Source organism: Chiloscyllium plagiosum, chromosome 39, assembly GCF_004010195.1.
Source record: "Chiloscyllium plagiosum isolate BGI_BamShark_2017 chromosome 39, ASM401019v2, whole genome shotgun sequence".
NCBI classification, from domain to species: domain Eukaryota; kingdom Metazoa; phylum Chordata; class Chondrichthyes; order Orectolobiformes; family Hemiscylliidae; genus Chiloscyllium; species Chiloscyllium plagiosum.
In genome coordinates this window covers 18,436,249-18,448,366 of record NC_057748.1, presented here as the reverse complement: position 1 = coordinate 18,448,366, position 12,118 = coordinate 18,436,249, and the positions used below count along the sequence as shown (strand labels likewise).

Genomic DNA, 12,118 nt, shown 5'->3' with positions numbered 1-12,118 from the left:
GCTTCTAAGTCACACAGCCTTCTGAGAGAAAAAATATGTTTCCTTATCCCTGCCTTTAAAGGACAAGCTCTAATTTTAATTTAGTGTTCTCAAGTTATGGATTCACCCACAAAAGGAAATATCTTTTCCATGTCCACCTTGTCAAGCCTATTCAGGACCATATAAACTTCAATCAATCACCCCCTACTCATCCTAACTCTAGTGACTCTCTGCTCATTCCTGAAGAAGGGCATGTGCCCGAAATGTCGAATCTTCTGTTCCCTGGATGCTGCCTGACCTGCTGTGCTGTTCCAGCAATAAAGTTTCAGCTCACACTCAGCAGCCACCCATTATCATCCACAACCCACTAAAGACACACCCATCATTACACATACTGCGCACATACGTTGCACCTGTCTTAGTTTGGGGTGAAGATGCCCCAAAAACTAAAGAAGGGTTCCAAGGATGTGGGGGTGGGATTCAGGGGCTGGAGGGTGAAGAGCAGAACAGAACTCATTGGATTGCACTTGCAAAGAGCCGACGGGCTGAACATCCGTGCTGTATCACTCTGTGGAGTCACGTCGGCTGCTGACCCATTGGCTTTCGACCTTTTTTACTTCAGGTGAAAGCTCTGGAGTCGCAGCTGCAGCCCGGCAAGCTGAAGGAGATCCTACACCAGGCCCAACTGCAGCAAGAGCATGACGTGTTGCTGGAGCGGCGGAGGCAGCTTGTGGAGGAGCAACAGAGAAGCAGCAACGCAGCAGCACAGGTACCACCTCCTGCATCTCCACCCACCCTCCCTAGGACAGCCTAGACCAGACTGCATTCTCTATATCACCTCTTCCACTCTCTGGAGGAAATTGCTGCCTCCTCGACATCTGAGGGGGTAGCATTAGGGCGGCACGGTAGCTCAGTGGTTAGCACAGCTGCCTCCCAGTGCCAGGGACTCAGGTTTGATTCTAGCCTTAGGTGATTGTGTGGAGTTTGCACATTCTCCCTATGTCTGCATGGGTTTCCTCCGGTTTCCTCCCACAATCCAAACATGTGCAGGTTAGGTGAATTGGCCATGCTAAATTGCCCCATAGTGTTCAGGGATGTGTAGGTCAGGTGCATTATTCAGGAGTAAATATAGGATAATAGGGTAGGGGAATGGGTGTGGGTGGGTTACTCTTCAGAAGGTCGGTAGGTTGGCCTATTTCTACACTGATGGGATTTTATGATTCTATGATCCCCATTCCTGAATTTTGACTACCTAGTGTAAGGAGGCCAGTCCAGGAACCTCCCTGTGGGCTACACAGGAAGGTTCAGACTGGAGCCAAGCTGTGGAAGGGATTGTGGTGGGTGGATAGAGCAATGCACTGTGTGCATCTTTATGTGAGGCCTTCCACACCCAATGGGCTACAAGTCCTGGCCAGTGAAGTGCAAACCAGCAATTATACTATTTAACTTAAAACACATAAAGTACATTTCTTCTCTATTACATCCTTTAAGCAGGCAGTATTATTGACTGACAAATCTGGGCATTGTCTCCTTTGTGGTTTTTAGTTAGAAAGGTCTTACATCACAATCTTTGAATGAGTTTAAAATGTTCAGATTTTAGTTTTGTTTTGAAATACTGGGCTGCAGCGAGTTGAGGGTTAATGCGAGTGAAAAATTGGCATTAATTTATTTGATTTAAATCTGAAAAACACAAATGGGGGTCTTCATAGAAACAGCCAAACTGAATGTAACCCCTTCATTATTTAAATCTATCCAGGCACCTTGTCGTGGTGCCCACATTCATTCTTTTAAGTCCCTCTCTAGCTGTTTAATATCAAAAAACCCCTGTATGAGGTCATGCACTGTGGTGGGAAGAATAGAGGCATGGAATATTTTCTAAATGGGGAGAAAATTCAGAAAGCTGGAGTACAAGGGGACTTGAGAGCCCTAGTCCCAGGATTCTCTTAAGGTAAACTTGCATGTTGAGTCAGTAATTGGGAAGGCAAATACGATGTTGTCACTCATCTTGAGAGAACTAGAATATAAAAGCAGGGTTGTACTTCTGAGGTTTCTTCTTATCCCATTCCCTTTACTCTAAGGCTGTGCCCTTGTTCCTCATCCCTCCTGCCAATGGAAACATCTTCCCAATGTCCACTCTGTCCAAGTCTCAACTTGATAGAGTCATAGAGTCGTAGAAATATACAGCACCGAAACAGATCCTTTGGTCCAACTCATGCCCGCTGACCAGATATCCAAAATTAATCTAATCCCATTTCCAGCACTTGGCCCATATCCCTTTATCCAGATGTCTTTTTAATGTTTCAATTGTACCAGTCCCCACCATTTCCCCAGGCAGCTCATTCCATACATGCAGGCCACATTTAGAGTACTGGGAGCAATTTTGGTCCCCATACTTCAGGAAGGATGTATTGGTCCTGGAGCAGGTCCATAGGAGATTCATGAGAATGAACCCAGCAATGAAAGGCTTAACATGAGGAATGTTCGAGGACTGTGGGACAATACACGATGGAGTTTAGAAGGATGAGGGGCCTGTTTTCCCTGGAGCGGAGGCAGGGGTGACCTTATCGAAGTTTATAAAATCATGAGGGGCATGGATAGGGTAAATAGACAAAGTCTTTTCCCTGTGGTGGGGGAGTCCGGAACTAGAGGGCATAGGTTTAGGGTGCCCTGGTACTGACGTGGGAGCTGGGGCACCTTTGATCACCCTCACTTATCTTCCACAGGTATAACCTGGTCTTGTCTACTCTGTTACTTGGGGTGCCTCAAACACACACTTTTCCCTTCTAAGGCATACACCTGCTTGGGAGATATGTATAAGGACTATATCCACATTCTCTGAGTGCATCCTATTGGTCTTAGTTGTTATTGGCAAATCATCTCATTAAATAGCAACCTGGGGTAGACTTTGGTGGGCCTAGCAGACTTGTGGAATGGATTCCTGGTCAGTTATATAAATGATTTGGATATGAATATAGAAGACATGGTTAGTAAGTTTGTGGACGACTCCAAAATTAGTGGCATAGTACATAGTGATGGAGGTTTTCTAAGATTACAAAGGGATCTTGATCAAATGGGTCAATGGGTTGAAAAATGGAAGATGGAGTTCAATCTGGAGAAATGTGAGGTATTGCATTCTGGTACAACATACAAGAATAGGGCTTATACAATTAATGGTAGGGCCATGGGTAATGTTATAGAACACAGGGACCTACGGGTGCAGGTGCATAATTCTTTGAAGTTTGCGTCACATATGGACGGGTGGTTAAAAAAGCATTTGGTAAGCTTGCTTTCATTGCTCAGTCCTTTGAGCATAGGAGTTGGAAAGTCATGTTGAGGTTGTACAGGACATTGGCGAGGCCTCTCCTGGAATACTGTGTCCATTTCTGGTCACCTATTTACAGAAAGGATATAATTAAGCTTGAGAGAGTTCAGAAGAGATTTACCAGGATGTTGTGGGTATGGAAGGTTTGAATTGTAAAGAAAGGCTGGGATGTTTTTCACTGGAGCTTAGGAGGGTGAGAGGTGACCTGATAGAATATTTATAAAATAATGAGATGTATAGATAGAGTTAATGGTAGTTGCCTTTTCCCTAAGATGGGGAATTTAAAGACTTGGGGGCAGCTTTTTAAGTTGAGAGGAGAGAGATTTAAAAAAGATTTGAAGAGGCAAATGTTTTGCATGGAGGGTAGTTTGTGTTTGGAATAGACTTTCTGATGTAGTGGTGGATGCGGGTACAATTACAAAGTCTAAAACACATTTGGATAAGTACATGAGTAGGAAAGGTTTGGAGGGATAAGGGCCAAGAGCAGGCAGGTGGAATTAGTTTAGTTTGGGATTATGTTCGGCATGAAGGTTGTGTTTCCGTGCTGTATGGCTTTATGAGGTGCGAAATCTTTTCATCAGGACAAATGGACGAATGCCAAATTCTAAACCTTCACAACAATTTGTATAACAGAAGAAAAGGATACTGATTAGCCGTTTTCTCCATGGCAATGCCTCTGCCAATGGAGAACTACAGGCTCCCTGACTTTCTGGGTAATTTGTTTTTTTTATATAATGCATGTTGCAGTCATGTGTACCGTAATGGTGAGACTCTGGCTCCTTTCCATTAATGGTCTAGTGGCAATGTAACTCAATTTATAATCCAGAGGCCCAGGCTAATGCATGGCTTCAAATCCCACCATAGCAGCTGCTGAAATTTAGAATTCAATAAATAAATCTGGAATTTGAAAACTAGTGGTGACCATGGATTATTCTAGTTTAGCAATGTCCTGTTAGGGAAGAAAATCTACCAGGTGTAGGTCACAGCGTTGCAGGTGACTTATAACCATCTTTGAAACTGCCAAGCAAGCCATTCAGTTCTAGGCAGCAGTGATGCTGATATCCCACGAAATGATTTTATTTAAAGGCTGACTCAGGAGTCTCTCCTGCACTTACCACCTGCTGGTTGGAAGAATAACCTGTTTGGCTGCATTATGAATACACTTTCCTTAGCTAACAAGTTCTGGGGCGTGGCTTGAACTTGAGACTTTCTGTTCACTGCGCCACAGGGCCTCCAAGTCCAAAGCTAGCAGTCTCAAATCTGAGCTAACTAATAAATGCAATAAGGAATTGAGGAGAAAGCTTTATACCCGCTTTGGGTGGCACGGTGGCTAGCACTGCTGCCTTACAGGCCGAAAAGCCTGTTTCCACACTGTAAGTAATCTAATCTAATCTAATCTACCCATAGTCTGGAACTAGCTCTCACGAAGATGTGAATAGTTCAGATGTATTTAAGAGAAACTTGTGAGAAAGTAACACAATAAGCTGATAGGGTCAGATGGGAAAACACCTGTGGAGCTGGTATGGACCTATTGGGCCAAATGGCCTGTTTCTTTGCTACAAGATCAATATTTAACAAGGACTGGAAGTGGAGGCAATGATTGGTGGCAAGGGGGAAGGAACTGGGAGGGGAACCCTGCATGATATAGAGCAATGAGTTAATAATAAGTTGTTCCTCTGTGCCCCTAGAATTGAGCGGGAGAATTATATTCTGGGATTTCTCCACCCCAACTCGAAATTCCTGAAGGGGTTAACCTTCCTTGTGGGCAAGGGCAGCCTCTCTCTCAGCTGTCTGTGCTACTGTTCGGTCTCTGTTGATTGGTTTTAATTTTCTCCTGTAAGTGGATATGGTCACAGCTGCTGCGGCATTTTTCTTTGGTCTGTTGCCAGCTCAGCCTCACAGCCTAGCTGGCTGATCCTTTCCTTCAGGCCCGTCACTCTCCTCCCACTCGGAATCAGCTGGTCCAACCCTGCCTTCTCCCAGAAAAGTGTTTAGTATGCTTGCCTTCATTGTTCAGACCTTTGAGTATAAGAGTTGGGATGTCATGTTGAGGTTATAGAGGACACTGGTGGGGCCTCTTGTGGAGTACTGTGCACAGTTCTGGTCGTCCTGTTATAGGAAGGATATTATTAAATTGGAGAGGGTTCAGAAAAGATTTACCCGGATGTTGCTGGAAATGGAAGGTTTGAGTTATGAAGGAGAGGCTGGGTCCTTTTTCACTGGAGTGTAGGAGGTTGAGGGATGACCTTTATTGAGGTTTATAAAGTCATAAGGGGCATGGATAAGGTGAATAACAAAGGTCTTTTCTCTAGGTTGGGGAGTTGAAAACTTGGGAGCATATTTTTTAAGGAGAGAGGTGAAAGATTTAAGAAGGACATGACGGGCAATTACTTTACACAGTGTGGTTCATGTGTGGAATGAACTACCAGAGGAAGTGGTGGATGCAGGTACAGTTACAAAGTTTAAAAAACATTTGGATAAGTACTTGAATAGAAAAGGTTTGGAGGGATATGGGCCAAACACAAGCAAATGGGGCTAGTTTACTTTGGGAACATGGTGGATGTAGACTGGTCGAACTGAAGGGTTTGTTTCTAGACTGTATGGCCCTGTGGGTTCCACAGGTCACTGTTTCTCGGCAGCCTTGCTGTTTGGGAGTTTCTGAAAGGCTATGTGTGCAGGTTGCTCAGAATGGGCTTGTATTATTCCAACCAGTCCATGTTGAACATGATCCCAAACCTAACTAGTCCGACTTGACTGCTCCGAGCCCTTTTCCCTCCAAACCCATGTCTTTTAAACGTTGTAATTGTGCCTGCATCCACCATATGTGAACCACCCTGTATAAAAAAAAACTTGCTCTTCATGTTTTTCTTAGTTTTAAGTTGACTGGAGAGAATTATGTTCCCTAGTCTTGAAATTCCTATCCTGGGAAAAGACACTATCTATATCCCTCATGATTTTGTAAACCTCTATAAGGTCACCTCTCAAGCTCCTACACTCCAGTGAAAAGTCCCAGCCTATCCAGTCTTTCTTTATACCTCAAACCTTCCATATCCATGTGCAGAAGATTAAAGGGCAGTCTAACTGAGGTGTCGTTATGAAGATGAAAGCACTCCATTGAGATGGAGAGCAACTACTTCCTCAGCCAGGAGTCTTCAACAATGCGACTTTTATCTTAAAATTAGAGCCAGGTCACTCAGGGATGGTCAGAAAGTACCCCCTCATACGAAGGGGAGGGGGAGGGGAGTAGGAATTTGCAACTCTGCCTCAAAAAATGCTGCTAAGACAGATGCTGAGGGAGGGAGGGTAGGTTGCCAATATTAAAATTAAAAACTGAGATTGATACACCTTTGTTGAATGTGCATATTAAAGTTTATGGATCTAAGTTGGGTCAATGGAGTTAAGATCCCAACCAAGCCATGGTTCAACCAATCACAGAACAGGCTTGAGGCTTCTTCATGTTCTTGAGACCCATACTAAGTGGTATATTTCACCATTGCAATTTTGGAGTTACTGTGTTACCCTTGAGTTCCACGTCATATGCTTTGGCTGCAAATGACCTCTTTAAAAACATGGTCTGTGTTTACCTCACCTCCGTACCAATTTTTTAAATTAAGTTTTTATATTTGAGACCCTCCTTCTCTGTCTCTGTGATGGCTTGGTGTGTGGGTTGAGCAGGTGAGATAGTCACTCCATTCCAGCACAGAAAGTGTTATTCAAACCCACACCAATGCTCCCGTCATTAAATTGATTACATTTCCTCAATCTAAAAATGTGCAGATGTCACATTGCACAGAAGACTCTTGGGAAGTGAGGGTGACAAAGCTCAATGTTTCCTTCTCTTTCTTTCCTTGATGACATTGAGAAGGGAGAATGGGTAGGCAGGTGGTCACTTACGGAAAACGGCTCCTCCCCGGTACTTCATTTCAAGTGAATGTCAGAATCCATATGCTATGCTTAACAATGAGGGGCTGTGGTCTGTATATTACAGTCAGATCTCAACTATTTTAAGAATTTCTTTGTCTCGTAGATTCCCTACTGTGTGGAAACAGGCCATTTGGCCTAACAGGTCCACACCGACCTTCCAAAGAGTAACCCACCCAGACCCATTCCCCATTACTCTACATCTATCCCTGACTAATACACTTAACTTACACATCCCTGAACACAATGGGCAATTTTAACATGGCCAAATCATCTAACCTGCACATCTTTGTACTGTGGGAGGAAACCCACGCAGACACGGGAGAATGTGCAAACTCCACATAGACAGTCGACCAAGGCTGGATTCGAACCCAGGTACCCTGGTGCTGTGAGGCTGCAGTATTAACCACTGAGCCACCGTGCTGCGTTTTTTTAATGTGCTTCCCTGCGCTCTCCTTTTTTTGACCCACTCTTTCTGTCCTAAGCCCATTTGTCCCTTTGTATCCATTTCTTCCACTGCCTGTATTTCTCATTCCAGCTTCCACTTTCTCTCCCTAACTCTCTCTCTGCTGCCTGTCTCTCCCTCCTTCACCTTGTTTGCAGCTGAATGTTTTTTTTAACAGCCTCTGATGCTTTTTCTGAAGATGTTTTTCGTTTCCCTCCCTGTTAGCTGTCCGTCGCACACAGTCCCCCGGCCCCAACTCAACACCCAACAGTCATAGTGCCAGCACCTCTGCCTCCAAGTGTCCTCCAGGTCAACGTGGTAACCATGGCACCGAGCTCCGTCATCAGTACAGTGTCCACATCGAAACAGAACTTGGACACCATTGTACAGGTATGGGGGTTGTGGGTTCAGAAGCACAATATCTTATTTAGAGGATCAGAGTGCTACAGTAGGTTTATGCATTGCTCTTGGGGGTGGTCACTCTTGTCCAGGGAGTGGTTTCCTCCTTCTGTCAGGATTGAGGTGGCCGACGGTCTCCTAGCTCTGAGTCAAGGAGTGTGGCACTGGAAAAGCACAGCCGGTCAGGCAGCATCCAAGGAGCAAGAGATTCGACGTTTCGGGCATAAGCTATATGATAGGTAGATGAAGGTGGGGGTGATGGTGATAGGTTGGAAAGGGAGGTGGAACATTTAGGTGGGAAGGAAGATGGACAGGTAGGACAGTTTAAGAGGGTGGTGCCAAGTTAGAAGGTTGACTGTGGGATAAGGTGGGGGGGAGGGGATACAAAGAAACTGGTGAAATCTACATTGATCCGTGTAGTTGGAGGGTCCCAAGGCAGAAGACGATGCTAGAGTTTGGCCATCCCCTCATTCCTGACGAAGAGCTTATGCTCAAAACATCGACTCTCCTGCTCCTTGGATGCTGCCTGACTGGCTGTGTTTTTCCAGCACCACACTTTTTGACTCTGATCTCCAGTCCTCACTTTTTTCCAGTGTTCTAACTCTGGCTGATTTGAGATGAGGCAAGCGCCGGACTTTGTGGATCTGTCAGCACAGCAGCAAAGTTGGGGTGGGGAAAGCTGACCCATTTCATAAAAGGGGATTATTAAATATTGAGATATATTTGCATAACAGGGCAACTCAAGAGGGGTCACCTCAGTATTAAATTTATTTTGTTGTTTTTAGCAGTCACCTAAATATTCTTTCTCTTCTAAGGCCATTCAGCACATTGAAGCCACTGAACAAGGCATCAAAGAGGAGCCAGTGAGAGTCGAGAAAGAAATCTCAGCTTTCCTTAATCTTGACAGGATGCAGGAGGGCGTCAAGGAGGAACGGGAATGGCATGGGCTGGTGGCAGCTTCGCCACTGATAATCAAGAGCTCCTTCGGTGACACGCAGTCTGAAAGCCAGGACGCTGATGGGAGACAGATGCTGGCAATGCTTAGGAGGCCCAAAGTGGAGGTGGAGCCAGTTCCATCTGTGCTCGTCCCAGGGACTGGCATCCTCTAAGGGAGACTGAAGAGACTTGTTAGTGTGAACTGTGAGAATGGAGGACAGTGTGGCCAGTCTATTGAGTTTGAGATTAAGGGACGTTTGAGTGGCATTCCTCCCAAACTAAACTCCTTCCAGAGTGAGAGCAGCCTTGAGTGTCCTCTGGTCCCAGCTCTGTGAACAAAGGTGGAAGGAGTTGTTTTTTCTTGGCCAGTTCAGATTGCTGCAGTTTCCTCTCTGGCCAGTTGCCTCTGAGAGATAAGCTTGTTGTCTGGATCTCCTGTCATTGGCTCATATGGCTGATTTTATAATTTCACAACATCCAGGTAAATCCAACAGCTGTCACTAAATTTACTTCAGCAACCACCACATTTTAGCAGCAAGTAAATGTTTTAAATATAAAATTACATTTTTTAATAGCCCGATTTTTGGAATTTGTTTACCAGTGTCAATCTAAATGGCAAATTAATCCATCATTAAAAGGGCAAATCTCTTGTTATAGGAGTTAGATGACAGGCTAGAGAATGTTGGACCATTTGTCTCCTAGTGAAAGACTGTTGCTCCTTTTTTTTTTGTGCCTTGCTTCCTGGAAGCTGTGCCTCAATTGAGGTACTGTGTCACTTACCTGCACTCCTTGCCATTAGAAGGTGACTTTCCCTGACATACATATCTTGCTTAACAAACACTGGCAGTCAGTTTGACTGGGGGAGTAATGTGCATTGTTTGCTGCTTACTTTATCACATGCTCGTACTTTCCACTGAAAGATTACTAGAGCGTGAATTGGCAGCAATAGCCCAGGCTTCATTACTTTATTCCTGGCCTGACCCAGGAGATCCAATTTAGCAGTGCAATGGATACCTCAGAGCAACTTTGCACAGACCAGAAATGGAAACTGGGACTTTCTGGCTGTCACTGCATCCAGCAATTGATTTATAGAAGTGTGTGATCGGAAGAACCCCAAGACACATATTAAATCTTAACATCAGTTATGAAGCAAACGCTATTCTTCACACTGATCAAGCCAAATCACTTCACAAAAAATGTTTGAAGAGAAAATATCAGGTTAATGGCAAAAAATTTGATCTGAGAGAAAGAGAGTGACCCTGTACCTTCTGGGATGCTCTACCTGTGGTCTGAGATTAAGTTGATACTTAAGAAAGATTGTGGTCAATTTGGGAACACTTTGGATGGACCCTGTATTCACGTAGACATTTTTGTTTTGAGTAATTTGGGCTGACTAACTGCTTCATGGTATTCAATGCATAATGGAGTCACTACAGGGTTTGATGTAAAGTTTTATTGTAGGTGGTATCTTTTTACATAATTTTTTTCAAAAAAAAAAGTGCATTTATGGGATAATGTAAAGAAGAATCTAGCAGTCTTTTTTGGTACAGCTTTGAATAATCTTTTACAAGCCACAATATGAAATGTCAGCGTAGTGTGTGGCAGAACAATCATTGGTGCCAAGCCTTTCAGCACATTGCTGAAATCTGGTTGGTGTAGCCTGGTCTTAATAGGACTGCTCCTGTCTGTACATTGTATGGGAGGGGAGGGTTGTATAAAATGTTTTTAGAGCACTTAAAATTGAGTTTTTAAAGGTTATTTGTTTATTTTCTTAAAAATCTCACTTCAAATTATACAATCTTTTTGACAATTTGAGCTTAATGCTTTGCACACAAGATTGACTTGTGACTTTTGTTGGGAAAAGGCTTAGATCTCAAAACTGATGGCTTGTGTTCTTTTTAAAGAGAGCACTCCATATGTAAATGTTATCATTCTGAATGCTGTTTTTGCGGTGTTTACTCAAAAGGAGAGTGGATTTTTACAGGTGCGCCACTGGGAGGATTAGCAGTTTCTTGTTGGCTGCCCACCTTTCCGACAAACATGGGTGTGGACCAGGTGCATTTGGGCTTAGCCCCATGTCCAGCAATGTTGGCACACCCTCCAAGCCTGCTTCCAGAACACAATCCACTGATTGAGAGACACCAAAGGAGCTAATAGTAATAGCAGGATTGAAAAAAATAAAGGAAAACAGTAAGAAGTGTGTCTAGGAGAGTGGAGTTAATGATTTGACATGATTTTATAAGAATGGTGGAGCAGACTTGTAACTATTTCATCAACTGCCTGCTTTTAATCAAGTTTGGTTGGCTGATCTTAGTTATTATAAGTACAGAAGGCAGCCATTCAGCCAGTTGAGTCTGGGCCAGGGGGGTGGTTGAGTGTTTCTTCCAAGCGGTTGCTCACAGCCCAGTGGGAGTTATGGTACAGGCTGTGGTGGTTTGTAGCCCCAGGTGTTTTGACTTTTCCTGTTGTGGAAAGTTGACAGCGGTCAAACGGCAAAAGCCTCATTGTGAAGTTCTCCAAGTGGGTTCAGAAGAAATTTATAATCTTGCCATGTCATTAAAGCACTAGCAGGTTTTTTTTTCCTAAAATAGACATTTCATTACATTGTGTTGTTAAGAAATTCTTTTGGAGGAGAACATTTGATGTTTTATTTGTTGCTTCTTAAACATGGAAGGAGAGGATGACAGTCTGTTCAAGTGTGAATCTGGGAGATCCCGGTCCCTTTCAGCCTCGATTAAACAGGGGGGGAGGAAGAGAAGAACAATTTCACCCTAGTTCCATTTACTTCCAGAACTAAAAAAAACTTCCAAGTGATCATAGACTTGCAGCTCCATCCCTCTGAAGGGGTATCCACAGTTCATTAGAGTCAGTAGATGGGAGAAAAGGGCAGCATACCTACATACATCATACAGATTCTGCCCCTTCAGTATAGAAATTACTACAATTATACCTCTGGGAACTTAATTTCTCCCACAAGAGTGTAAAATTGCCCACTTGCTCTTTTCATTTGCTTCCCCCTACTAAACAAGGATGGTTAATAGTATAGAGTTCTATAAAAATAGAAAAATCTTGTTCATACGAAATCAGTGTATAAAAGTCTAAATAACACTGGCTTG

At 43.8% G+C, this 12,118-nt stretch overlaps 1 protein-coding gene across 1 annotated transcript in view; it reads left to right on the top strand.

Annotated features, from left to right (window-relative positions):
• LOC122542302 (transcription factor AP-4-like) overlaps positions 1 to 11,579 on the top strand; it is a 41,055-nt gene extending 29,476 nt beyond the window's left edge. The window contains exons 5-7 of the mRNA XM_043679912.1: positions 602 to 748; positions 7,893 to 8,057; positions 8,882 to 11,579. Of these exons, the coding sequence (XP_043535847.1) occupies positions 602 to 748; positions 7,893 to 8,057; positions 8,882 to 9,175 (606 nt within the window). The 3' untranslated portion in view covers positions 9,176 to 11,579. The remainder of the gene's footprint in view (positions 1 to 601; positions 749 to 7,892; positions 8,058 to 8,881) is intronic.
• The last annotated feature ends 539 nt before the right edge of the window (positions 11,580 to 12,118 follow it).